The sequence below is a fragment of the Oryza sativa genome, chromosome 2 (genome assembly GCF_034140825.1).
Source record: "Oryza sativa Japonica Group chromosome 2, ASM3414082v1".
In the NCBI taxonomy this organism is placed as follows: domain Eukaryota; kingdom Viridiplantae; phylum Streptophyta; class Magnoliopsida; order Poales; family Poaceae; genus Oryza; species Oryza sativa.
This window is the reverse complement of record NC_089036.1, coordinates 30165976-30192549: the sequence shown is the minus strand read 5'-3', so window position 1 is coordinate 30192549 and position 26574 is coordinate 30165976. Positions and strand designations below refer to the sequence as shown.

Genomic DNA, 26574 nt, shown 5'->3' with positions numbered 1-26574 from the left:
CCGCCGTCATAGGACCCACAGTTTACTTCATGTGTATCTTGCTTCTACTAGAGACTTTGAAATAAAACCGAGATGTTTTAATTTTGTAGATTAGGCATGAATGAAAGCCTTTCATTTGCAAGTTTGACAACCTTCACCTCTTTACGATATTTTTCTACACATTTTCTAAATTATTATTTTCTGAACAAAATTTTATTCCAAAAGTCCTTTTTTTTGAACTTTTCCTAAACTTTTTGAACTTAATCTTATGTAGAATTTAATGGATTTGATCATACATAGTATCTTTAAGTTAAATTTAAATATATAATTTAATTTAAATTCCATATTATTTTATTATTTATATTATTAAATTATTATTTAAAGATAAAGAATGACTCCCTCCGTCCTAAAATATAAGAGATTTTGGGTGAATGTATGTGACATATCCTAGTACAATGAATCTGGTTCATTGTACTAGAATATATCACATCCACCCAAAATCCCTTCTATTTTGGGACGGAGGGAGTATATATAGCTAACACATTGAGGAGTGTCATGTGAAAGTTTTATCCTACTTGCTGATCCCTGATATAATGGATGTATCTCAAGTTGTCTCTCTATGAACTCATATTAGGGATGAACTTCACTGATCAATCCAATGATATTCTGATCGTTGCGTGACTGATTTCTACATGCTCACACTACTAAAAAAAAATGATTTTTTGCAGAGAGCCAAATTTTATTTTTACATGTAGGCCGTTGAAAATCCACTTGTAATAATGGTGAGGAGGTCCTGTGGTCTAAACCCGCTGCGAAAATTGTTTTTCGCAAGCGTTCACGTAAGAGGATTGTGTGTGAAATTAAGTTATTTTCATAGGCAACCCTGGTACCAGAAATGCCTATGAAAATCATAAAACCATATTAAAAAGGCATCGACAAAAACCAAGCGTGAGGCTAGTCCTTGCTTTCTGTCATCTCACGCCTCTCTTCTCTCAGTTTCCATATGATGCCACAACACCTGTCCTTGCCGCCTTCCTCCACATTGCCCTCCACAACCCTCCACGCCACAATCTTCCTCGATACCTTCCTCTGTGCCATCCAAGAGAGGTGGATCGACAATGGCGGGCCTAGGAGTAGTGGATCCAACGACCATGGTTCTTGGAGCGCATATTGACGGCAATGGGACCGAGAGCTATGGATCCCGGTGGTGGTGGGCCTTGGGAGCGACGGATCTAGGCCACGTGTTTCAAAAGCAATGGATCAAAGATGGCAGGCCTAGGAGCACTCCATTGTCTCTATCCCCTAATCTCGCTTTCTGGGCTGCCCACCGCTTGCATGGGACCCACCCCATGGAGATCGATTTCCTCGATCTTGGTCTCCAAGGGATGGGCTAGGAATGCTGGCCACTCCGGCAACGACGGGGATATTGTCTGACAATGGTGGTGCTTCCGCGCCGAAGAGCTTGTGCATGTGCCTGCGCCCGCGGCGGCTAATGGCGAGGAGTCCGTAGGGGAGGTGGAGGTAGACATCGACAACGGCTCGTTTGCCGGGAGCAACTAGCTAGCAACAAGCCATTTCAGTTTCTAGACCTAAATCTTGAATAAAAAGGGACATGTGTCTGATTTCGTTTAAGTTTAGCTATACTTTTCCTGTTCCAATCGTGGATAGCTCAGTTTTGATTTCGTTGTAGTTTTTTGGTGTTGTATTGTATCAGAATTACCGAGCCGAAGCTGGCTTTAATTCTCATGTTTCAGCTAGCAAACATGTTACATGTATCGGTTGATCCCTTGAATAATTTTGCAGCTTGCCTAGCTATTATTGAATTGAACGGGCTAATAGTTTCTAGTTGGAATTTCGAACTTGTTCGAATAATTTGTCTTTTTATTTGATCTATGTTTGATCCACTTATGAGGAGACATATAAATGTGATACACGTTAATTAATACCTGTGAAATGTACATAAATGTGATACCAAACGTTGCAATTATGTACTAACCACTTATCATTGATAATATGACAAATCCTAAGAAATACCATCAAGAGTTTATGGTGGGCTTGCGCCCCCGGCATGCATCGCCATCCTCCGCTTGTCGGTGTTCCGCAACAGTAGGAAGGGGCGGAGGAGGATTTGTCCCAACCGACGGTGGCAGGGAATGATGGTGACCATGTCCCCCAACCTCACTTTCTGGGCTGCCCACCATTAGTGTGTGTCACGCCCCGAACTAGCCCCGAACGGAACTAGCCCGTGACGCTCCAAATTAACCTGTTAATCGATACCAGTCCCAGGAAACAGTGCTGGTATCACAGGAAGACAGAATATCACAGCAACAGAGGTCTCTTTATTACAGAGTAGGAGTACAGTCATGTTGGGCTGCGGACAGATCCCGAGCTCACAACTGCATTACAAAAGGGAAAGCGGAAGCCAAGACTTGGACCATTCATCACAGGCGCGACTTGGGAACTAGGTCGAAACCCTAAAACTCATCGTAGCCAACTTGCTCCTGGAAGAACTCCTCATCAGCAGGATCCACATCATCTTCTTTAGCAACTGGGGGGATTATTTATATAGAGCAAGGGTGAGTACAGGAGTACTCAGCAAGCCATGGGAATTAAGTGTTTAATGCAGGCTTCAAAGGAAAGGCTGTTGTTTTTGCAATTGGTTTTATTTAAACTCCTTTTTGAAACAACTAAGTGAGTGCTTCTCAAACGACACGGATGAGACAGTGCGTCTCGTCCGGTCGGAGTATGTGCAATGTATCAATCTTTGAATTGATTCAAGGTTGGCACCCGGCCAACGGCTTTCAAACGGCCACCCGGGCCTGGCTGATCCCATCAGCCGTAGATTTTCCAAACATCGAACCCATTCCACAACAGTAATTTCACAAGCAGTAGTCAAACTATGCTAGGAATCACCTCACATTCGCCCATGACCATGGGCACGGCTGTTCGAACAGTTTAATAACCTCTGCAGAGGGGGTACACTTTACCCACAAGACATTACTAACCCGGATCACCCAGCCCGTGCAGAACGGCCACGTCTAGAGACCTTGAGGCTTTCATGACAAGGCATTTCGAAAGCCGACACAGGTTCACCATATGCTAACGAGAGGGGTCCCAGACCGACATCAGGTTAGGTCCCAGACCATACTGTGCCAGGAAGCCCGGGGGTTCTCCCCGGCACCACCCTGTTGAATCCACATGTCTCTTGGCATCATGGTTCCCCCGATTAGCTAGTTACTCAGCCAGGGGTGTCCCATTCCACCCATGTGGTCGCACTTGCTTTATGTTCGGATGAAATTCTAAGGAAACGGTCCTTAAGTGCAAGAGCGGGAAACCGTACTCCCGGTACGTCCCCTGGTCTGCGATTTTGGAAATTCATTTTAGTTCGCAAGCACCGACCCAGGTGTCGGGTTTTCCAAGTCTTTTGTAAAACCCCAAGTTTTACCCATCGTTGGATGTTTTAAATTTGAGGGGAGGTGTTCCGATGCACGTGCCTGTAGGCCCATGCATCGAAGCACAACAGTTGACAAAGGTGGTTCAAGTGTTCAATAATTCAAGGAGGGTAATTGCAGCAATTAGGATTGGGGCTGGCAGGCTATCTCGCAAGCCGCGGCCGAAATACTTGTGTTAAACTTATTCATGCAATATTTGCGGAAAAGAAGTACTTAGATTTAAATTATAGGTGCAAGATGATCAAAGGTGACTTGCCTTGCTCGAGATCTTGAGCTTGATCCTCGAAATCCTCGCACTACGGGTCTTCGGGCTCCGAAACTACACGCGAAACGGGACAACTCAACAAACGGCGAAAATAAAGCCCTATTATTGACCTCTAAACGTGCCATTAAATAGATCTCGAGATTTGAGGAATTTTGGAAGTTGAACGGAGTCAAACGGACATACGGTTGAGAAGATATTGAATTTCTAAGATTATTGGATTTTTGGTCTAAAGGAAAAAGGATTTAATTAAACCCTTTCGAAAAAGAAAAGAAAGAGGGAGGGGAAACAGACTTCCCTCGGGCGGCTAGGGCGCGGCCCGAGAGAAAGGGGCGGCTCGGCCGAGCTTAATGGGCCGGCCGGCCCGAGAAGGCGGCCCAAGGCACGCGCGGGAGGGGAGGAGAGAGGGAGCCGGTGGGCCGGGTCCATCTGGCGTGGTCTCGAGTAGGACCCGCTTGTCGGCGGCTCGGCTCACCGTGAGCGAGGAGCACGCGACGTGGCGCTAGGGTTTGGAGCGGGGCGCGGTACACGCGCGCGGCTCGCGGTGGGTGCGGATGCGGCGGGCCCACGAGCAGCCTCACGGCTCGCGGTGGACCGCGCGCGCGAGCGGGGCAGAGGGGAGCGGCGGATCGGGGTCGGCTTGACCCGGTCTTGCCGAGTTGGCGCCGACGTGGCGCCTACGTGGCTGCCACACGGGCCGGCGGAAGGTTGAAGAAGGCGCCGGCCGGAACGGACGGCCGACGGCGGCTGTGAACGGCGGGGCGAACCACGGCGATACAGGCGAAAGCGAGCACACCGGGTGGTTGCACGAGACGAGGGGAGATGAGCCAACGGCTCGGATTCGCCGGAGGGAGTTCGACGGCGGCGGATTGCGGTGGCGGTAACTGGCGGCGAGAAAAGAGGGAAACGACAACGACGCAACTACGGTTCGATTCCTCCGGACTAGAGCATCTACGCGGCCACCGGAGTCCGTTTCTAGAGTCGGATTAGACGGAGACACTACGAGAGAGGCCGGCGACGTGCGGGCGCTACGGAGCACGGGCGGCGACGGCGGCGAGCACACAACGAGCAGCGGCAGCGGTCGGGGCGGCACCAGCTTGCTACGGGGAGGCTATACAAGCTTCTACTGAAAGCTAAGGGGAAGAGGAGGAACGAGGAGGGAGAACGGGGAGGAGGCACTACCGTGCGGGGTGAAGGGGCGCAGTGACGATGGCCGATGGCGCGGGGCGTGATCGCTCCGGCCTCGGGCCGGGGAAGAGGAAGGAGAGGGTGCGCCCGGAGTCCACGTCACGCGTCCTCACTCGTGCCGGCTCCTCCGACACGCGCGACGACGAACGGCGACGGCGAACAGGGCAGGGCGCGGCAATGGCGAGGGCAAAAACGGGGAAGATTGGTTTGGGGAGGGGCTCGGGTTTATAGGGCGGCAATGTCGGTTCGGAAACCGACCTTGGGCGGCACTAGGGGGCAAGGGAGCTTCGAGGGGAAGGGATAGGCTTCACGGGCGCGGTCAAACGGCGCGGAGGACGGGCTGGCGCGGCGCGGCCGCTCCTCTGCCCTGGTGCTAGCTCCGAGCGGAGGGAGAGCAGAGGCCGGGCCGAGAGAGGAAAGCGGGGAACGGAGGGGGAGAAAGAAGGCTCGCGCTATGCCGGTTTAGGGAGGAAGAGGAATGGGAGCGGGAGGCGCTGCCTCCGGTTTTTGGACGGATGCGGGCGGCGCGGCTCGGGCACGCGTGCTGGCTTGCGGGGCAGGGCGCGGCGCAGGCGGCGCAGCGCGGCAGGGCGCGGGGCCGGACGGCGCAGGCACGGGCAGCAGGCGGCTGACGACGGCGACAACCGCGCGGGCGCACGGGCGTGAGGTAACGGCGCGCGGGGAGCTTGCCGGGGATGGAGCGGGGAGAGAGTGCGGGAGAACGAGAGAGAGAGGGAGAGCTCGGCTCGGCGTCGGCTCACACGCATGCGCACGCGCACGCGGCGCACGGGCAGAGCGAGGGGAGAGGTGAGGAAGAGAGAGAGAGATGGGCCGAGAGGAAATCGGCCCACCGAACCTGAGGGAGGCAAAATAGACTTTTGCGGAGGAATTTGATTTGGGAAGGATTTGGATTCGGGATTTGAATTTGACGATAGATCGGGGATTCGAGATCAGGGATTGGCACGGAGACTGACAACAAGCAAAGAAACAGATTTCGCAATTAGGGTTTTTAGAATTTAAATTTTCCCGCTAGGCGCCACGACGGAACGGGCGCTACAGTGTGGGACCCACCCCTTGGAGATCGATTTCCTCGGTCTAGGTCTCGGTCTACAGGGGATGCGGATGCCGGCCACCCCGACGGCAGCAGGGATATTGTTTGATGGTGCTTCCACGCTAGCGCCGGCTGAGGATGAGTTTATGGCAAACGTGGGCGACATCTCGTTCGCCGGTAGCAACTAGTAGCAAAAACAAATAAGTGATTTATCGTTTCTAGACCGATCCTGAATCAAGGATATACTCCTTTCTGTCAAAAAAAAAATCAACCTTGCTAGTATTGGATGGGACATAAACTATACAACGAGCTTGTCTAGATTCGTTGCCCTAGGTCATCCAATATTAGATCTTTTATTCAATATTAGATCTTTTATTGGACGGAGGGAGTCTTTCATAGTATCATTTCGTTTATCATTTCAATTCGTTTCATTTCGTGTTTCAATCATAGCTAGCTAGAATGCTAGAAAAATTGTCATAGTTCATTTTCATGTTTTATCAGAACCGAGGCTGGCTTGCATGCCAGCAGAGTATGTCTCGTCCATTTTAAATCAGTTTGTCTAGAAACTAATACTATGAAATAATATTAATTCTTTGGTTCTGATATTCCTATATCTATTATATTATTAAAATAGCCTTGAAAAAAGACACCACGTTCACTGTTGGGGCTAGAAATTTTCACATTAATCGGAGAAAAAGAAAAGAAGAGTCCAAATAGAAATACAATCTAAAAATAGCTGAAATTCGGAATTAAAAATAAGCAATATTGAAAGAAGAGTCCATATAGTAACCAAATACGAAATTAATCAAAATTCAAAATAAAAATAAAATAAAATCCGAAATTAGAAAAAAAAAGTCCAAGTAGAAATACAATTTAAAAATAACTGAATTTCGGAATTAAAAATAAGGAATATTGAAAGAAGAGTCCATACAAGAACCCAATACGAGATTAATTAAAATTCAGAATAAAAATAAAATTAAAACCGAAATTAGAAAAAAAAATAAAAGAAGAGTTCACGTAGGAATAAAATTTAAAAATAACTAAAATTTGAAATTAAAATAAACAATATTGAAGAAAAGTCCATATAAGAAACCAATACGATATTAATTAAAATTCAAAATAAAAAATCAAATAAAATCCAAAATTAGAAAAAAAAATAAAAAAGAGAGTTCAAGTAGGAATACAATTTTTAAACAATTGAAATTGGAAATAAAAAAATAAGAAATATTAAAAGAATGGTCTATATAGAATACAATATGAGATTAATTAAAATTCAAAATAAAAAATAAAATAAATTCAGAAAATAATAAAAAAAGAAAAATAAGAGCTCAGCTAGAATACAATTTATAAATAACTAAAATTTGTAACAGAAATAAAGACTATTGAAATAAGAGACAATCTAGAACACATGACGAGATTAATTAAATTTTAAAATAACAAATAAAATAAATTTTAAAAATAGAAAAATAATTACAAGAGTTCAAGTAGGAATATAATTTATGAATAAAAATTATGCAATTTTTTTAAAAAAATTCCACCTAGAACACAACGATGACAAATAACAATAAAGAGGAGAGAAGCATTAGGCCTATAAAGGAGTAGAATGTTGGCGGTTGATGGGATATCTAAAAACTATAAACAAAACCCCAAATAAAATCCCAGTGATGATGGGCATGCCGTTATGCAACATGGTCATGACGGTTGACGGGACATATGGAGAGTAAAATAAACCCCAATAATAATCATGTTTGATTTTAAATTCTCAATAATAATAAGGAGGGGAAGCAACGGGCGGGCTGTAGAGCAGTATAGTGGCGAAGCCACTAACGATTTGACGAGACTTATAAAAAGTAAAAAAGAACACAAACAATAATTATGTTTGATTTTTAAAATTCCAATGACAATAAAGAGAGGTGGCAGCGGACGAGCCGTAGAGCAGTAAATTGGCGATGTTTGACGATACTTCTAAAAATTTTGTAAACGAAATCCAACAAGACAATGAACTCTAAAAACTATAAGGCCTATTTTTTAAAAAATTTTAAAGAGGATGAATAGAAGTTGTGGTAAATCGAGTAAGCAAATAAAAAGGTGACAAATGAGTAAGGGGTAGTGACTGATGTGGCTTTTAAGAATATAAAATTATTAGAATAACGGAAATGATAATTTTAAATAAAATCATGTGTAAAAAAAGATAATTTTAAATTGATGCTACCCGCGCAATTGCACGGGCCGCCCAAGTAATTAATATTATTCATGTTTCTATTTATGTTTGCAATGTTGGTTAATTTTGATCAAAAGTATGTTTTCCGAATGTGGATTTTAGGAACCAGGGAGCACATGCTCCCGTCATTTGCCTGCTCTTTCCAAGGTCGACGATGGAAGGCTGAGCCTGACTACCGAAGGAGGGGCTAACATACTGAAACCAATCACCTAAGCTAGCTAGCTAAACGGACTGGTTTCGGAATTTTGGAGCAAAATTCGTGCTAATTCGATCCCCAATATTACCAACAGTGCTAAAAATAATTTGTCAGAATAATAATCCTCAAATTTCTTCATATTTTCTTGGTTCCAATATACCGTTATATATATTATTGTAACGCGTCAATATATAAACATAACTATAGTGATGACAGAATTGTCAATCTAAAATGAGCAAAATATATTGAATTAGTTCTCAGTATCGGCTTGATGAATCCTTGTTGCATCAAATAGTTGTACACAACTCATTGGCATGTGTGTGACGCAGTTAACCACGACATCAAGTACTATAGAATGCAGTAAACTAATTTCGTGTGCATTCGACTTCTTTAGAAAAAAAGGAGAGTAACTTCATTTCCTACTACATCAAATAAAGCTGTCAGAGAATTGTGCTAACGTCGATGTATGGTACTGCGAATGGTGGTGATCAGCCCAAAAGGGCCATCGACCACAATAAGCATAAGGATCTCCATTCCATTATGGATAATGCAGTATTTATAAGCTTACTTTGTTAGAATATAATTGGTTCTTTCTAGTGTTTAGCTTTTTTTTTTCTTTGGGTAGCTGGGGTTTTCTCCCATCACACTTAGTTTTTTTTTAAGTAACAAAAATTTTATTAGCTTTGTGCCATACAATATACGCCGAGAATGCAAAACATTTTCATTATTAAACATGTATATACATATTGTCGCGTTGATAACTTGATATATACATCTATGTTCATAATGTTAACCATACATATCTTAATACTCCATCTTTCGTGTTGTTCTAAACAGATTACCACATACATTTATAGTTGAATAAACAAGAAAATATATCGACTAATGACTAGGAGATGTGTGTGTGTAATGTGAACATGCATGATTAACGCCTCTATGATATACTCCTATGTTAGTACATCCATGAAGAGTTGGAGAATCGATGGATGGCCGATGAAATTATCTATACGTACTACTCCTTCCGTTCAGAATTGATCAACATATAAGGTGTTTACACCAAGACCAAAGAAAACAAAATTGATCCATACTTCATTTAATTAGCGTATCGATGAAAGAAAAAAATTGTTTTGGTAAACGCGCAATGTACTGCACAAAGGTAAAACGATAAAGTACGTGACGCACTGCATGCAAACGTACGGTCCCATGCTCATGCATTCACCGATTCATTTTTGCTACTACTCGCATAGATAGAGACAGAAAGGTCTCACTGTGTTCGGCAGCAGCAAAAAGTGAGAGTTTGTTTAGTTTTCTGTGCGCACGCTTTTCAAACTACTAAATGTTATGTTTTTTTAAAAAAAATTTCTATAGGACAGTTGTTTTAAAAAATCATATTAATCCATTTCTAAAATTTAAAATAATTAATACTTAATTAATCATGCACTAACAGCTCACCTCGTTTTACGTATCTTCCTAATATTCTCTATCCCCTTTCTCAAACTCAGTTGTTTCTAAAAAATATCAACGAAAATTTATATGATAATTATTTATGCATGGAGGGAGTACTTAATTTCGTAGTGCAATTTAGTTAATTTGGGATTAGCATTTATGTTTCAGGTGACTTTTTATCTCTAACCGCGTGAAGAGATGATCATATAGCTAACTTTAGCAATCAGTTTATCTTCTCTTAATTTGCTGCTTCGTTTGCATTCAGTAGTCAGTAGTGATATGTAATAGTTAATAGAGGTAATATTTGCACTTTTTAATTAAGAAGGGATTCCCATCCAATTTAATCCTAGAGAGTCCGAGGACATCCCATCTATTTATAAAGGGCCCTAGATGTACAGCACCAAACCACAAAACACACACCAGAGGGAGTACTCCCCCACAAAACACCGCAGACCGTGCAAGCATTTTGGCCACGAAGTCCACCACCATGGCTTCTTTAGGCAATGGAGCACCAAGTTTTCGGCCACCGCGTGCACCGGTATCTGCCGGAAGGCTATATCGTTGTCCGGTGTGCCCCGGTCCTGTGATCTTGTATTCGTGCCAAGATCTTAGGAACCATCTATGTATAATTCACCCAAACGAGGCTGTAGAGTTGGTGACGCCGTTTATGCGGTACATAGAGGCTTCTAGGCGTGGGAGGGTCGGCCTCCCGCCACGGCCACCGACCTCGGCCCCAGTGGTGCCACAAGCACGGATGCCAACCCCAACAGTACAAAACTCGTTTGTCCCACTTCCTCCCAACCTTGCCTTCTGGGAGGAGTACCGCAAGGGAGGAAGCCGTCCTGTTGAGATAGACTTCTTCGTACCAGTCATTGTTGTGTCGGCGCTTGAGCTGGTTGCACCGGCCATGGTGAGTGGCTCAAATTTATCAGACTCAGAGTCATCTGAACTTGATATTCTGGTCTAGTTCCTTTGAAAGCTACTAGATCCAGAATTCATGTTAGCTCCCCGAATAGGGATATTTAGTTGTTATGTTGTAGCGTCCAGAAAATGGAAGCATGTATGTTTCCTTGATTAATTTCAATCATGTCATTTTTACAGATATATGTATTTGTATCATCAACTTTGAGTTAAATCCAGATGAATAAATGATAATCTCTTTCATGCATGTTTCCTAAAAAAAAATTCTAATTTGCTGTATATATGTAATTTTCGTTAAAACAGAAGACATATTCTTCTGATTAACTCTTCAGATCAGCATAAAGTCGATTCCACATAATTCTTCGTAAAAGCATGGTGATCAAACTAAGCACTTGAGCGGCCGTTTTAATTAGATCTAGTGACAAACAAATAAAAACTTTAGCAGCCGATATATATCTTGGTATCTCGCGATAGTGCGACTATATATAAGTATCCAAAATTGTATTGCATAATTAATTAATTGTTCACTGTACCTTGGGTCTTGCATTGTACCATCTCTTTGGAAGTTGGAACAAATAAAGAAATAAAAATAGCTGCTTAAACAATTTTTTTAAAGATCATGGGCTACAAGTACATTTTAGTTGACAGTTCGAGTGAACATGATATCACATATGTAAATTGAATTCCATCTCAGTGTATGGCATGCATGAAAGAGCACAAGTTTCTGTTATCAATAACATCAAGGTAATAAAAAGCACCTCCCCTAATTTAAATTCTGGCAGATCTCCTGCCGTCGTTCTCCTTAAAAAAAATAAATAAAAAGCACTTAGCTAGCATGCGTACTCCTGGTCTCGGCATAATTAGTCTGCTCTTTTTCCGTTATATATATATATTAAAAAAAAGTTTGCTCATGTCATTGTAATAGATAGCATTATGCAAGAATATAAGAAAGTAAAAGAAAAAAAAAGAAAAGAAGCTAGACATAAACACAGAGGGGTATATGGCAATAGATATTTGTCCGGTCTGAAGCAAGTGTTGTATACATATAGTGTATAGTTTTCACCTCTCAAATTTATAAAACTAGTACCGCGTGGCCAGTACTCCAACTCACTATTCAGTTCATGGTGAATATATATTAAATCAAGAACCAAATTAAATCACACGTAGCGATTTTTCACGGTCTTATAAAATTTTCACCATGCATCCATATCATATCTTCCTACTAGATAACCAACATCTCAAGGCTGGAGATAGATTTGTAAGCTTTATCCAGATAATCGTCCATGAAAACTGTTAATTAATATGATATATCAATATATCTAGCTACAACATTACATGATATATAACTAGAACAACTCTAAGCAAATAAAAAAATGCTAAGAATATGACGGAGAAGTTCTTTGAAGAAAAAAGGCTACAAATTCCCTCAAAAAAAAAGAAAAGGGGTAAGAAAGCAAATGTATAACTTAACGTTATTAACTTGAAGCAACATATATATATGGCACGTGAAAGTCACTTCCATAGTTTCATGAACAGAAAAAAATAATAGTGGACGCTCTGGTTTCACTTTCAACCATGTCCCGAGTTAGTATAACATTGTGTGTAATATAATACTGTAACTACAGGATATATATCATTCTCGTTACATTATATTACAAATGTGCATATCTTGTAATTGTCATGTATGATAAACTGAATTTTCACTAAAAAGAGAAGAAGGCACCATATTACTTTGGCTTGCATGTTCGCGCCATTTTAATTTCCTAGCTTTCAGGTAAGTATTTATTTTTGTTTAGGGTATTCATTACCCATCACAGGTTGAATTCTATATTATATTACGATAAAATGAAGATTACTAACCTCAATTTATACCCTAGTTACACAAAGTAAATTCTGTTACGAGTAACCCTCCTTTTTCAGCTTTTTTCCATGATATCATAATAACATTTATTTTCAATATTGTTTAAAAGTCTAATTAGTATGCTCTTAATTAAATGTAGCTGATCATCATTGATGCAACCATGCATAGTTTCTGGCTTGATGGTGCTAGAGGGATGGGTGAAAGGGCTAACGGGCTAACGGGCCAACGAGCACGTGCGGCTGCGACAAATGCTCCTTGACAACTCATTTTAATTTTTAGGTAACAATGTCGACACGTGCTCTTTTTTTTTCATGCAAGTTTATACACCCAAAGTGTGTATGCAAAAGAATATACATGAATATTTATGCACCAAAGAGTATACATAAAAGTTATTGCATACGGAAGTTTATACATCAAAAGTTTATGATATAAAGTTTATCATGGAATTTTGAGTAATTTTTTGTGGTAAAAATTTGCTAACTGTATTAGCCCAAATTATACAATGACCTAACCACTTGGTTTATAGGTAGACATCTACATGATATGGATGCACAGTCACCATTGGATGGGCAGAAACCATGCATGCTCAGTTGCTCACCCATAGGAGGGGCCATTGTTCCAGTTTATTTCATGTGCCTCTCACATTGGGCCTCTCTAAATTAGGCCTAATGTTAATTTTAATTTTGTGAATTGCGCGGGAAGGGAACTTCCATTGGAAATCTGATAATTACCTTCGCTCCTTTAAGGCCTTTTGCTAAACCTTTTTTTCTAGATTATTATTTTTTGAGCTGATTTTATTCAGAACCATCCTTTTGTTTTTTTTACAACTTCTCCTAAACTATTCAAACTTAATGTTGTTTATTGTAATGGATTTGATCATATATGATATATTTTTTTAAAAATATTTTAATTTAAATTGTAGATCTAAAATTTCAATTCCTTGTTGTTTTGTTATTTTTATTTTGTAAATTATTATTTAAAGAGAAAAAATATGTAGTTAACACATCGAGGAGGATTATGTAAAAGTTTCATCCTAGTCACTGATACAGTGTGTGTGTGTGTATATATATATATATATATATATATTTTCTCTTTAAATAATATATATATATATATATATATATATATATATATATATATATATATATATATATATATATATATATATATATATATATATATATATAGGACACTCATATGGGGCACCATGGTGCCCGGGCACCATGGTATCAAATACACAAAATCACTCAAATTTTTCAAAATTTTCAAATTGTGAGTATATACCTAGTTATAATAACTCGATTCATACCTATACCTATCAACAAAACAACTCAAATTTAACTTTATTTCACAATCCATGATTACATACCTAACTAATTATATGTATGGATGCTATATACCTAAAATCAAAATCTAACAAAAACAAGTTCAAATTCAGTTCAAACTTGCTTTGAACTAGTTAGTAAAGTAGCTAATGTTAATATCTAAGTAATTGAAAAAGTTTCATACTCATTTGAATTAGGTATATACTCAATTTCAACAATGGTGCCCGGGCACCATGGAGCACCAAACAAATTTAATATATATATATATATATATATATATATATATATATATATATATATATATATATATATATATATATATATATATATATATATATATATATATATATATATATATATATATATATATATATATATATATATATATATATATCTCTATCTATGAGCTATCTCTCTCACTGCAACAGACCTCTCATCACTCACGGTCTCATCACTGATGGCTCAAAATTGTTGTTTGTAATGAGTCAGCCAGTTGTTACAGAATTATAGTCAATGATGTTTATAGTTATCTGTAACGGCTCTAATGATGAGTCTTTACTGATGCAGGAATTCTACCCCAAAGAGGAAAAATCAGCCCTAGCCCATCACCATGGCATTGTCATCGAAGTAGAATCCACCACCCGATGTCGTCCTCGTTGTTGTCGAAGCCAGATCCTTCACACACCGTTGTCATCGAGGCTGGATCCAACGCACGCTGCCGCTGAAGCTCAAGCGGCCCAGTATCTGCCGCTGAGCATATGGGAGCACGATGGAGGAAAAGGAGTCACACTCCCCGCCGTTACCAAGGTTGGATCTCCGCCATGGACTGCCATCGCCGAGGCCAGATCCATCTCACCCCGCCATCATCAAGGACAGATCCGCCACTCCTTGTAACTGTTGAGGCTGGATCCGCTGCTCCATCTAGTTGTGGTGAATCTGGTGATGGTGTTGGTCGTTCAAAGCTCAAGGATGGACAGCCGAAGAGGCCACCTGTTGTGGCAGTGTTGCTCCATGGGGCAAGCCGCCGCCGGACCCTAGCGTGGGGCAGATTGCCTGACATGTTGGTGGTGCAAACAGGAGGGTGCAATTTCCACCGCTGGTAATGGGAGATGAAGGAATGAAGCTCTACACTGCCGCTGATCACCACCATGGACAAAAATGGGAAAGAGAATCATCGGATTCCAAGGGAAGAAGAAGATTCAAAGGTGGAAAGCGAGACTAGGGAGGGAATCAATTTCTATTTTTTCTTTTTCGATGTATTGGTTTACACAATATGACTCCCTTATATACTCCCCATATTCAGGCTCGTAGGCCCATGCAACACCTAGGCTCTCATAGGCCTAGCTTACACAGCCTAGGCGACACCACCCCAGGTTATCTACATTCTTCAAGTGTGACAAGGCAGCGATCGACGCTAGGGACGGGAAGGGAGCAACGGAGGCCCGACATAGAGAAGAGGAGGAGGAGTCAGCGGCGCTCCTTGCTTACTCACAGAGGTGGCCAGGGCGGCAGAGAAGACGACGTAGAGAGGTAATGGTAGTTGCAAATACAAAGATGATTACTACCATCTGTAATGGCTTGAAAAAAATTGACCCATTATAGATGTCCTTAGGTCATCAATAATGGCTCTTAAATAAGGAGCTGTTATAGATAACATATGTAATGTGGCAAATTATCACATTTTTTAGTGTATTCGGACAAATTCACTATCTTATAGTGTTCCCAGTAAAGATCGTATTTTTTAAGTGTCCTGTGACAAATTTTACCCATGCAGTACCACATAATTATGTTGCAAACATATTTTTTCGTGCATAAAATAGACAATGGCGAACATAAATAAATTCATAAATAAAACAAGGGCGTATAAATACATTGTGTCTATATCCGTGACTAGCTAACTTAAAAGGGAATCAATATTAAAACATTGGTGCATATCCAGCTAATCCATTCTCTTCAACATATGGCGTGCATTAACCTAGCGAGTAAGCGAGATTATATAGATGTCACCATTTAGACACACTCTGTTAATTAACAACGCTGCTTTGGCATGTGCAACATCAACCCCTGGCGTCGAAGATCACGAATCCTATCTCACATTAGACATTAATGTCTCGTCGAAACATTAATTACATGTTTCCTGTTTGAACATAGGAGTAGAGTCCTAGCTATATAAAGCCGGCATGCTCGTGCACCTGAGCACCTCGCTAGCTAGCTAACGCTGCTTCACACCTCGGCGCCGTCACTCGATGGGCAGCACTGTCAGCAGCGTCAGGTTGAATGTTATATCCAGGATAATTGTCATCCTGAAATTCTTTTATGACTAACTAATGAAAAGAAGGAAGTAACTAATGCGCGCATTAACACATGAATTAATATGGCGAGCTAGTAGAAGTTGGTTTAAATCAAAGGTAAACTTGATCAATGATAAGGGGGATACAAATTTTATTATGAATAGTGCAGGTATATAGACATATTTATCTGCATTTATTTCTTAATGGATGGGTTGTGCTTGTTTGAAAAACTAAAATATGGTGGCAGACACAACTTATATTAGGATAATTTGTAGACATGGAAGGCCTAAATGTGTGCAATACACTTATACTTGGCCCTAAACAAGGAAGCTTTAAATGTGTGCAATACACTTATACTTGGCCTTAGACATGGAAGCCTTATATGTGTGCAATACACTTGATCGATAAGTACTGTCTTTTAATTTTCATAATTTTGTGCATAATATTCAAAGAAATTTCAGGATTTATCTTTTAAGTATCTAGATTTAGAAAAACCTATCACTTTTCAGGAAGGGCTCTCACACACAACGATGGCATCCCATCTTATGAGTCATTTTACATAGCTATTACGTATTCAGAGATCATAGGGAGGAAGAAAAGAGGTCCTTCCAAGCAGAGACCACAAATCGATCATCTACCTTAAGCCTGTCTGCCCAGAGTGTTGCATCCTCAATACATTTCACTAGCAATCGATACAAGGATACAGTTTCATTTCGGAACACTACTCCATGACGATGATTCCACAGATTCCAAAAGCAAAGGAGGTAGAAGACCTTGTAGTGTCTTGCTGGGATTTGCGCAGGAGGGAGTAGGGCAGCTAGCTGCTTGGTCGTCGAGATAGAAATTTGAATGTTGAGGAGCTCCCATAATTCAGCAGTGAAGGGGAAATGTAAGCACAGATGCGAAGCAGTTTCAGTTGCTGAATTGCACAGATCACACGAAGGGGACTGCACAATTTTCTTCTTATGTAAGTTGCTCTTGGTATGTAGCCTTTCTAGAGCTAACAGCCAAGTGAAGAATTGCACTTTCAGAGGCGCTTTGTTATTCCAAATAAACTTCCAATTTGCACAAGGCTCAATATCATTACATGCAGCAAGATAGATTTGTTTCGACTTCAGGATGCCACCCCCACCTCGCTTACTCCTAACATCTTGATCTAGTGAGCTGATGTGTCCTTGGAGGAGAGTGCAAAGCTGGAGGAACTGATCCTCTGCCACAGACGAGAGGCACGGGACGAAGTGATTCCGCAAATCTTCAGCAAGAACCTGGAACACCGATGCATGTTTATTCGGGGAGTGGGTATAGAGAGGATTTAACTTATATGCCAGAACGTCTTCTCCACACCAGCAATCATGCCAAAAGGAGGTGTGTCGGCCATCGCCAATCTGAATTGAGGTGAGATCCTGCAAGACTGGGAGAAGAAGCTTCGTTGATTCCCAGTGAGGATCTAGCTGTTTCTGTTCGTTGAGATTCGGACTTGCATGTTCCGCCCATATCCATTTAGACCAAGGCAAGTCTGAAGAGTGAAGATGGTGCAGCCTTTTAACGAGCAGAGCATTGTTCTGTCGGCCAACATCCTTGATACCAAGGCCTCCAAATTGCTTTGGAATGCAGATTGAATCCTAGGCCACTAAGCATCTGGCTCCAATGCAGCTATCCTCCCCTGTCCAGAGAAATGCTCTTCTCATCCAATCTAAGTCTTCAATCGTTCCTTTTGGAAGCTTGATGGCTGGCATCGCACATGCAGGTAAGCTGTCAAGGATCAGGTAAGCTGACATCCCATCTATTTAAACAACCCCAACTAGGGTCAGTCCGATCACCCAAAGCCCTTGGGCATAAAGCTAAGGGCTTATTCGGTTCACAGGATTTCCAAATCACAGGAACAGGAAAAACGTAGGAATAGTGTAGGAATGCATGTGCAAAACAAAGGATTGCAACACAGGAATTTTTACTACACTGAGTTAAACAAAAGATGATAGAGTGGATGTTTTCATTCCTATGGAATTAGTACATTTTGGAGGATTGGCATAGTGTTCCTATGGAAAATTTTTCTTTGAATCCTACAAACCAAATGCATGAATAGTGATTATTCCAAAGGAATTGAGATTTCCTTTAGGAATCCTTCAAAACGAATAAGGCCTAAGTTGGCTCCTGGCATCCGCTACCACGGATGCTTCCAACAATTGTATAGCACAAAGTTCACAGCAACAGATGGTGCCTAACCAGAAGGCTTTACCACTGTCCGGTTTGTCACATGATCTGGTCCTCATGCCACACCCTTAGCGTGCAACCATCTCTACGCGATTCACTGGAACGAGATTAGGGCATTGGGTATGTCGTTCTTACAATACGTGGAACTTCTAGGCGCGAGAGGGCCATGCATCCTCCTGCAAGTACCTACTCCGGTGGTGGCGACACCACTGACAAAGGTGCTAGCCCCGATTGTTTAGTATAAGTTTATGATGCTTCATTGGAACCCCACTTTAAGCCACCCTATCGAGATAGACTTCTTCGCTTAACTAGATATTGCAGTACCGATGCCTTACCTGGTGGCATCGACTGTGGTATATGGCTTATAATTCTTTCACTCAGTAAAGTCGTCCTCCAACCACGATGCCACATTTTTAACAATTTTATCCTTTTAAAATTTATAAGCATGTCTCTATAAAATTTATTCTAGACATAACCCAAAGCTCGGCGTCGACGATCCTTGTGCCAAGTTTTGGCGCTAGGTTAGGGCCAATGGTGACCCTTGGCATGGAGCTAGCATAGATGCGGGTCGACATTAGTCTCATTGACACCAACATCCCACACCTTCGGTCTCACACATACTCCCGCTTATGAAACAAACACTTCCTAGGGTTTCATTCTGAACTCTAAATCCAATAAAAATGAAAATAGATTGAAATAAGTGGAGAGGATACCTTGCTTTGTCAATTTCACTATAACATTCAATGCTACATCAATAGGATGTGTGAATAGACTGGTTGAGGAGAGAGGGAATTTGTCCCATCTCGAAGGTAAAGTTCCATCCCAATCTCAAACTTCATCCAATAAATAGAAAATAATTTTGAAAACCAATTTTGCTACAAAATCAATTGATAAAATAACCAGATTTGAAGAGAGAGAGGAGTCAGTCCCTTCTCGGAGGTCAGCACCAACGACGTTGTCTCAATTGGATAGAAATAAAAAAAACATACAAATTGAAATGATAATTTAGTTTTGTGCCGACCTTAGCGTCAAAGAGACGGGTGCCATGCAAATGTGTAGGGCGGTATTGCGGCCACGATTTAGGTGCCAAGACGTTTTCGGGCAATAGGGTCCTAGGCACCGTGCTATCTTTTTTTTATATTTTTTTATAAGGGCTTAGTTGTAAAAATACAGCCTTTTTGCCAAGGCTAAGGGTGTCTTCGGAACTATATGTTGTCAACTTCTACTCCCTTGTTTTTCTTAAGCACATGCTTCTCAAACAGTACGGTGTGCTTTTTACTAGAAAAAATATAGGAAAGTTATTGTTTTAAAAAGTCATATTAATCCACTATTAAGTTATAATAGCATTTAATTAATAATGTGCTAATGAGTTAATTATCCTATTTTACGTGCGTAGGGAAGAAGTTCACAACCTTCTATCCGAACGTTTCGAACGTTTTGGAGCCAGCACAACTTCTCTTGTTCTCTGTGACCTTTGTGTGTTTTGGACCTTTGGTACTACTGCACAGTGCACATTTTAGCAGACCCCATCTCTCAAAAGTAACAGCACAAAACCTTATAGAGATATTGGAGATCGACCATGAATGACACTAACGAAGGTATGGCAACCTAACGAAGAAGCATATTCTACCCTTGTAGAGTGCTGATTGCTTGAAATTAATATATCGAACACTGCACTAATCCAAAACTAGCGTATACATGATACTAAAATTCTGGGACTGATGAAGGATCACCTGAACTTTCGAAACTTCCATCCGTCATGGTCATGCAAAGGCAAAAACAGAATAAATGAACAAAATAAGACGAACAATGCATTATCAGCATAAGAACAGACATACATCGGTATGCTTTCTCGTTCGACAAGTACAAATTTTAAAGGTATCCGGGTGGAATGTTTCAAAAGTTTTTGCCATTTTTCACAAAGTGCACAGATTACACGTAGGCTACCAACGGTGATAAATACAAGAACAAGTGTAGATGCGATCATTGGGCGTGGAGAAAATCAAATAAGTCATTAAGGTAATATATCTTATAATGTAGCAACAATTACTTCCCATTACAATGTCAAACATTATAATCGCTAATATTCAGTTACTTGTATAACAGTTCAAAGACAATTAGTAAATCAGTAAACTTAGTAAAACAAAAGAGGCAAACACAGACAATCTATCTCCTATATCCACATAAAGAAAAACCAAAAACCTTTCTAAGTTGGTATAAGAGTTCCACTCTCTGCACAAAGGACCAAACACGTCTGCAACAGCTAATAGAAAACCATCAGTTTAACTGCTAAATATTGTATAATTCTACAGTTGGGACATTTAGTAGAAAGCTTACATATCAACTTGAGTCAAAATACTGTTGCTCAATCAGGTAACGAAACTGGGGTTTATTTAGTTCTTTTTACAATGACGCCACTGTAGTCAAAGAAATCCATGTCAGCACCAATTACCCTTCATTGCATATATAGCAGAATAAATGCAGAAAGCACAACTACTTCATCAAAACTTTAATAACTTGGATTCATCTGAGAGCAGCCAATACTATGCATTGTGAAGTATGATTAATCATGGTACCAACATAATGTTACTTGTGGTTCGATGTCGTATCCAAAACAGCCAAGATTTATCATAGAAAGATCTCTGAAGGTCATTTATTCTTTTATAAATAATAGTGTTACTTCAACCTTTATGTGTCTAGTGTATCTACTGATCGATTTGTCGCAATGAGCAAATGCAGAAACAGTCTCTACTTAATAAAAACATCATCACATATTTAATAGAAACAATTGCACATTTCCGCTCCCCAAACATCCAATAATCAAATTTGCATGAACTATGTGGCAAGCATGGAACTATGAACCTATGACATAATCATGCTAAAAAACCAAATATCATGTTCTGATGTCATATCCGAGACATGGAAAAAAAAATTATCTGGCCTCCTGGAGATATCTCAGGAACCAATCATCGGCTTACATTATGCTACTTCCACTTCACAGCTTTGTTATAAAATCTGCAGATGGCAAGTGCATGAAGAAACAACCACGAGTTTATCTTTAATTTCATATATGGTAAGAGGAGGAACCACATATTGTGCATGAAGTTACAAAGGAACGATGCAAATTACCTGATATGATGTTTCAATTTCACATGTATACTGCATCAGGAATTGCACAAGTAATATTTAGCATTGGGCAATTGTTTTATGCTATCACACTGAATACACAATAGCTGATTCAGAGATGCAAATGACTCAACCATTTGTTGAGACAAGACTGACCCCCTATGCTGATCCGAATATTTTCTGAGACGAGTAAAAACAAGGAAAAAGCTTCTTGGGCTAAAGAAAGGTATGCACATGTGCAAAACACCTATCAATCACACATAAACAGAAACCAATGCAATTAGCAATCACACGGTGGATTGAGCTGGCTACATACAGATACATATACAGGTTTATCTGGAGCAGCATCACCCATGACACACCCCAGTTCCCCAGAAGTACACAGACAGGACTAACAGGCAGCAGAACACTATTCTGAAACAAAACCAGATGAGGTGCCTAGTTCAATCAGGAAAAGTGTTTGTCACACTCAGAATGAATGATCACCTCCATATAGTGGGTGGCACACATAACAGCTTGCTAATCTCAGAAAGGACATAATACCAGGGTTTTTTTAAAAACAAAATGTCTACAAGGCCGCTTACGTATACAAGGAACAGGTACTCCAACCTTGTACCGCTTAAGACACATAAGCGGTCGATTATACCGCATAAGCAGCCAGTTATGCTACATAAGCACTACAAGGTGGGGTAACCGAACGAAACCGCTTACCGCTTTTTAAAACATTGCATAATACTCTACAATCATTTCACACTAGCATGACAGACAATATAATGAATGAAGCATCTGGGGCTGCAAAATCTAGATTACCACTATGTTCACACTTTTCGTTGGCAATAGCATAAGCCAGCAGCTTCTAGAGAAACACTGTTTTTCTACTAAAATTTTCTTATCAATAGCACACGCAAGCAGCTTCAAGGGGAACAAGTGCACCCACAAAAAAGTACTACATATTAGCTGAGCAGCAGTAATTGTCACTAGAAACTAACGCAAGCACACAGGTAGGCTGAGATGAGTACTACAGGTGCAGATAATGGTATTAGAATTGAAAATTTTGCATCATTCAGGACAAGATTGGGAAGCACAAAACATAATTCACAGCATATTTTAGTAGCGGAACCAGTCGGGAACGTCACGTCGCCTTCTTCTTCTTCTTCTACTCGGTCATGGCGGCCCCTTCCCCCTTCTCCTCCAGCTCCACCCCCTTGCCCTCGCCCTCCTCCACCGGGGCCGCCGCCGCGGCGGGCTCCTCGACGGCCCTGTCCGCCGGGGCAGCGGAGTTCTCCTCGTCGGGGTCGCGCGCGGGGTCGGTGTTGCGGGTGAGCGCGCCGCGGAGGCGGTCGAGGAAGGGCTTGAACGCGGACTCCATGGTGAACCAGGCGAGGACGAGGCCGCCGGTCACGACCACCGCCGTCTTCAGCGCGTTGCCCTCTCGCTGCCCTCCTCCTCCTCCTCTCGCCATGGCTGCTCGTGGATTGGATTGCGATGGGACGGGTGGTGTGGGATGCTCTCCGCGCTCGAGGTTTGGGGGGGTTTTGTTGTGAGTTGGGGAAGGTTTTTTTTTTTTTTTTTTTTCTTGCACGAAAGGGAAAGGCGAGACGAGGAAGAAGAAAGAAAGCGACGCGAGGAAGGCACGTAATTTCGCGGAAACGTGAGGGGCAAAACGGAAAAAAGTTTAGCACGGGACCAACGTGGCACACCGCTACCGCGATCAAGACAAAAAACCGTCGAAACGGGACAGCGACGCAGCGAGCAACGTGACGCGAGAGACAAGAACTTTTTTTCCAAAAAAAAAAAAGAACGGAACGGGGGATATGGAACAACGTGAAAGGAAAAGAGAAAAACAAAAAAGGAAGTGTCATTTCCCGACTTGGGCTGGGTTGGGTTGGGTTGGGCCCCAGCTTTCGTGCACGATCCATTTTGGAAGCCAGGAGATTGGAAATTTTGTAACCAGTTGGGCCTGGTTTTTATGGGCCAAAGTCCGTTCCTTTCTCCATCGAAGGCTGGAGGAATGCACGAGCAAAAAGTACAGCATCGCCTAAATGAAAACTGTGCCACTCTCACCGAACCACTAATTTTCTTGTGCTTCACAAGAGGACACTTTCATGATGTAATACTAACACACATGGTGACAGATTCCGACCTCCTGCCTACCTGTTCAGTCGTGACACCTCACCTGTAATCTCCCTTTTTTTGTGAGATTAATTGTTAGATTCACCAGCTATTCTTGATCTTCATACACCAAACACATGTAACTACTCAAAGATGCTAAAATGATCATGGTAAAGAGAAAGATGGTAGCTCATTACAATGAGAACTCAGATCTGAGCTGAAACTCTGCAAGATCATCCCAAGAACAAATAAACAAGCACCATATTTCATTAGCTTTTTATTTACTGCAGGAGGCAAAAGCATAAGGAATTTGACCGGAGACATTTACATCGCCCAACGAACTCCAAAAAGAATTGAAAGAACGAACATACATTCGGCCTCTACAGGACACTAGATCTACACAAAAAACAGATCACGTAGTGAGCTACAATTTTTTTTTCATCATTCATCAAATTTACCGTGTAATTTTACATGTAATCGTAGTTGCATCTTCATCACCATATATTATATCAATCTCCCTGAGCTTCTTCTTCATTTGGATCCCATGGAGACGGCGACCAAGAAAAGGTCATGTTTCTCACTGGAGGAACATGTGAGAAGCTCTCAGTACGCCATGGCGGTTTGCCCGCTGTGGAAGCTCTGGGTGTAGTTGAACGTGGCCGCCGGCTTGCACTGGGCCGACGCCGACGCCGCCGCCGCCGCCCTGTGCGTGGTGGGCAGCGAGTGCGAGGTGACGAGCCGCCGGACGCCGGAGCGCATCTTGTAGAGGATGTGGCCCCAGCTGCCCCTGCTGCCGCGGCCGAGGGCGGCCACCTCCTCCTCGTTCATCTCGAGGTCGGTGGCGAACCCGGGCTTCTTGGACATGAGCCAGCCGACGCCCCAGTCCCACCACCGCTTCAGCGGGCCGCCGGCGAACGCGCCCAGCGACGGCGCCGACTTGGACCGCCGGAACGCCCACTCCGCCGACGCGGAGGAGATGGGCTGGATCTTGTCGGAGAAGGAGGACAGCCTCTTCCTCAGCCCCATCAGGTGGCTCTCCTTTCCACCCCCACCGCCACCGCCGCCGCCGCCGCCCTGGAACGTCGGCAGCTCGTCCTTGAGCGGCCTTGTCGGCAAGAACCTCGCCTTCTGGATGTTCTCCAGGATGGTCGCCATGTCCCAAGAAAGAGAAGATGAATGGAGGAAGAGGAGAAGGTCAGGTGGCAATGGCCTCCTACCTCTTCTTCTCCAGATCTCTCCTTCTCCTCTTCTTGAGAATGTGATGGCGCAATGTTTGTCTTCACAGCTATGGCCTGGACAGGCTGGTTTTATTCATGCAAGAGGGGTGGGTGGGGCCACGACGAGGTGTGTGTAGTTGAAAGCTTTGTGCTGTGCAGTTGCGAGCATGTTTACAGAGAGGCGAAGCGCCGAAGCCGGCGATGTGAACTGAACATTTTGGCTGTTTTGTTTTTGTTTTCTTTTTTTTTTAGGCAGCTCAGATAAACTGGAGCCGTGTTGGCGAAATGATGGGTGGGTGGCAGCTGCCGGTGCGGTGGCGCTGCCACCGTGCCATGTGTGGGGTGGATTGCCGATTTGCTGGGTGCTCTGGGGCTTTGACATCCATGATGAATTCCATCCACCATGTGGGCTGTGGCGTCTTGCCTGCCTGCCCATCTATTTGACTCTCTTGCAAATTGCAATATGTTGGGTTGATTCTGGCCAAATCGATGCAAAGCTTCCCAATGTGGTGAAAGAGCACTCAATGATGTAGTGTGTGTCCTAGGATACATTATCAAACAGCATTGATGCTCTTCATAATCTACATTGAAATACCTTAAATTGTCTTTTAGAAAACCTGAAACTGAAGGTTTTCAGTCCTTGTCTATCCCATTGCGCAGTTTTTATCATAAGCTTCCTACTCTGATTCTTCTTGGAGGGTCACAGTGTGATATACCTTTGTGCTCGGTGTTTTTAACTGTGTTCAGTGTTCATAAGGAGGCAAATGTTTCCATTTGTTCTTGCTAGTTTCACTGGAGCCTTTTGATTATCACTAATTTTCAGAAAGGAAAGGGTGTTCTGTGTTTGGTTAGCATCTAATACTCAAACAAACGGGAGAGGCAGCTGCCGTGTCACCAAAAGCAAAAGGGTATATATCACATGAGAACATGGGGGAAGGAATCATCCAATGAAACATTTGCTCCCTCCCTCTTCCTACCGAAGCTGTTTGTCATCTTCCGGTTGCACCTAGACTTTTCAAGGCCTTTTCAGCAATTGGACTCTGCCTTTTCTACGCAGGAAACAATCAAACATGCCAGCCATTGCAACCATCACAAACATCATTCTCATCAGTACAATGCAAAAACTGAAACTGCATGCCTACATTTCTCATCAGCACAAATGCAAGCGTGTGTCACGTTTTGTTCCTACGATATGTTTCTGCCCAATTCTTTCCAAGATCAGAGGACTTTGACCTTACTTACACCATATATTCCTTGCGGCAACGTGCAATCATCCCATTCAGTCAAACCGAAAAATCAATCGACAGAAAAATTATCTCATACGCCAATTCATTCGACAGAAAAATCATCTCATACAGTCAAACCGAAGGGACCTGAAATGTGATCTGGAAGAAGCACGCGAGCCACACACAAATCGACGGATTGCGCGGCTGCAGTTCACAAGTCGTTCACAAGTCCAACTCCGATAATAACACTCGGGCCTCACCTCACCTATTCTTCTTCTTTTCATTCGGTTGCTTCCTCTCGCCGCCGACACTGGCTTTTATTAAATGAAGGGCAAAGGTTGGTTGCGAGGTTGGTAGAAGAATCAGACGAGTGGAGGGGCACAACACAGCTGCAAGCCTGCAACAACTCATTTTTCTCATGGAAGCAGTTTAACTGACCTGTCGTCACTCTGCCATCAGGCTGTAATATGCTTGTAGTTCTTGGGACTT

General features: G+C 42.3%; 2 protein-coding genes across 2 annotated transcripts; both read right to left on the bottom strand.

Moving 5' to 3' along the window:
- Positions 1–22537: 22537 nt before the first annotated feature.
- On the bottom strand, positions 22538–23036 carry LOC4330521 (outer envelope membrane protein 7). The gene has a single exon (XM_015767350.3). It carries the CDS (start codon positions 22990–22992, stop codon positions 22687–22689), a length of 306 nt encoding a protein of 101 aa, XP_015622836.1. The 5' UTR covers positions 22993–23036; the 3' UTR covers positions 22538–22686.
- Positions 23037–23891: 855 nt separating this feature from the next.
- LOC4330520 (uncharacterized) lies at positions 23892–24923 on the bottom strand. Its single transcript, XM_015771303.3, has one exon. The coding sequence runs from the start codon at positions 24795–24797 to the stop codon at positions 24246–24248; it is 552 nt and encodes a 183-aa protein (XP_015626789.1). The 5' UTR covers positions 24798–24923; the 3' UTR covers positions 23892–24245.
- Positions 24924–26574: the final 1651 nt, after the last annotated feature.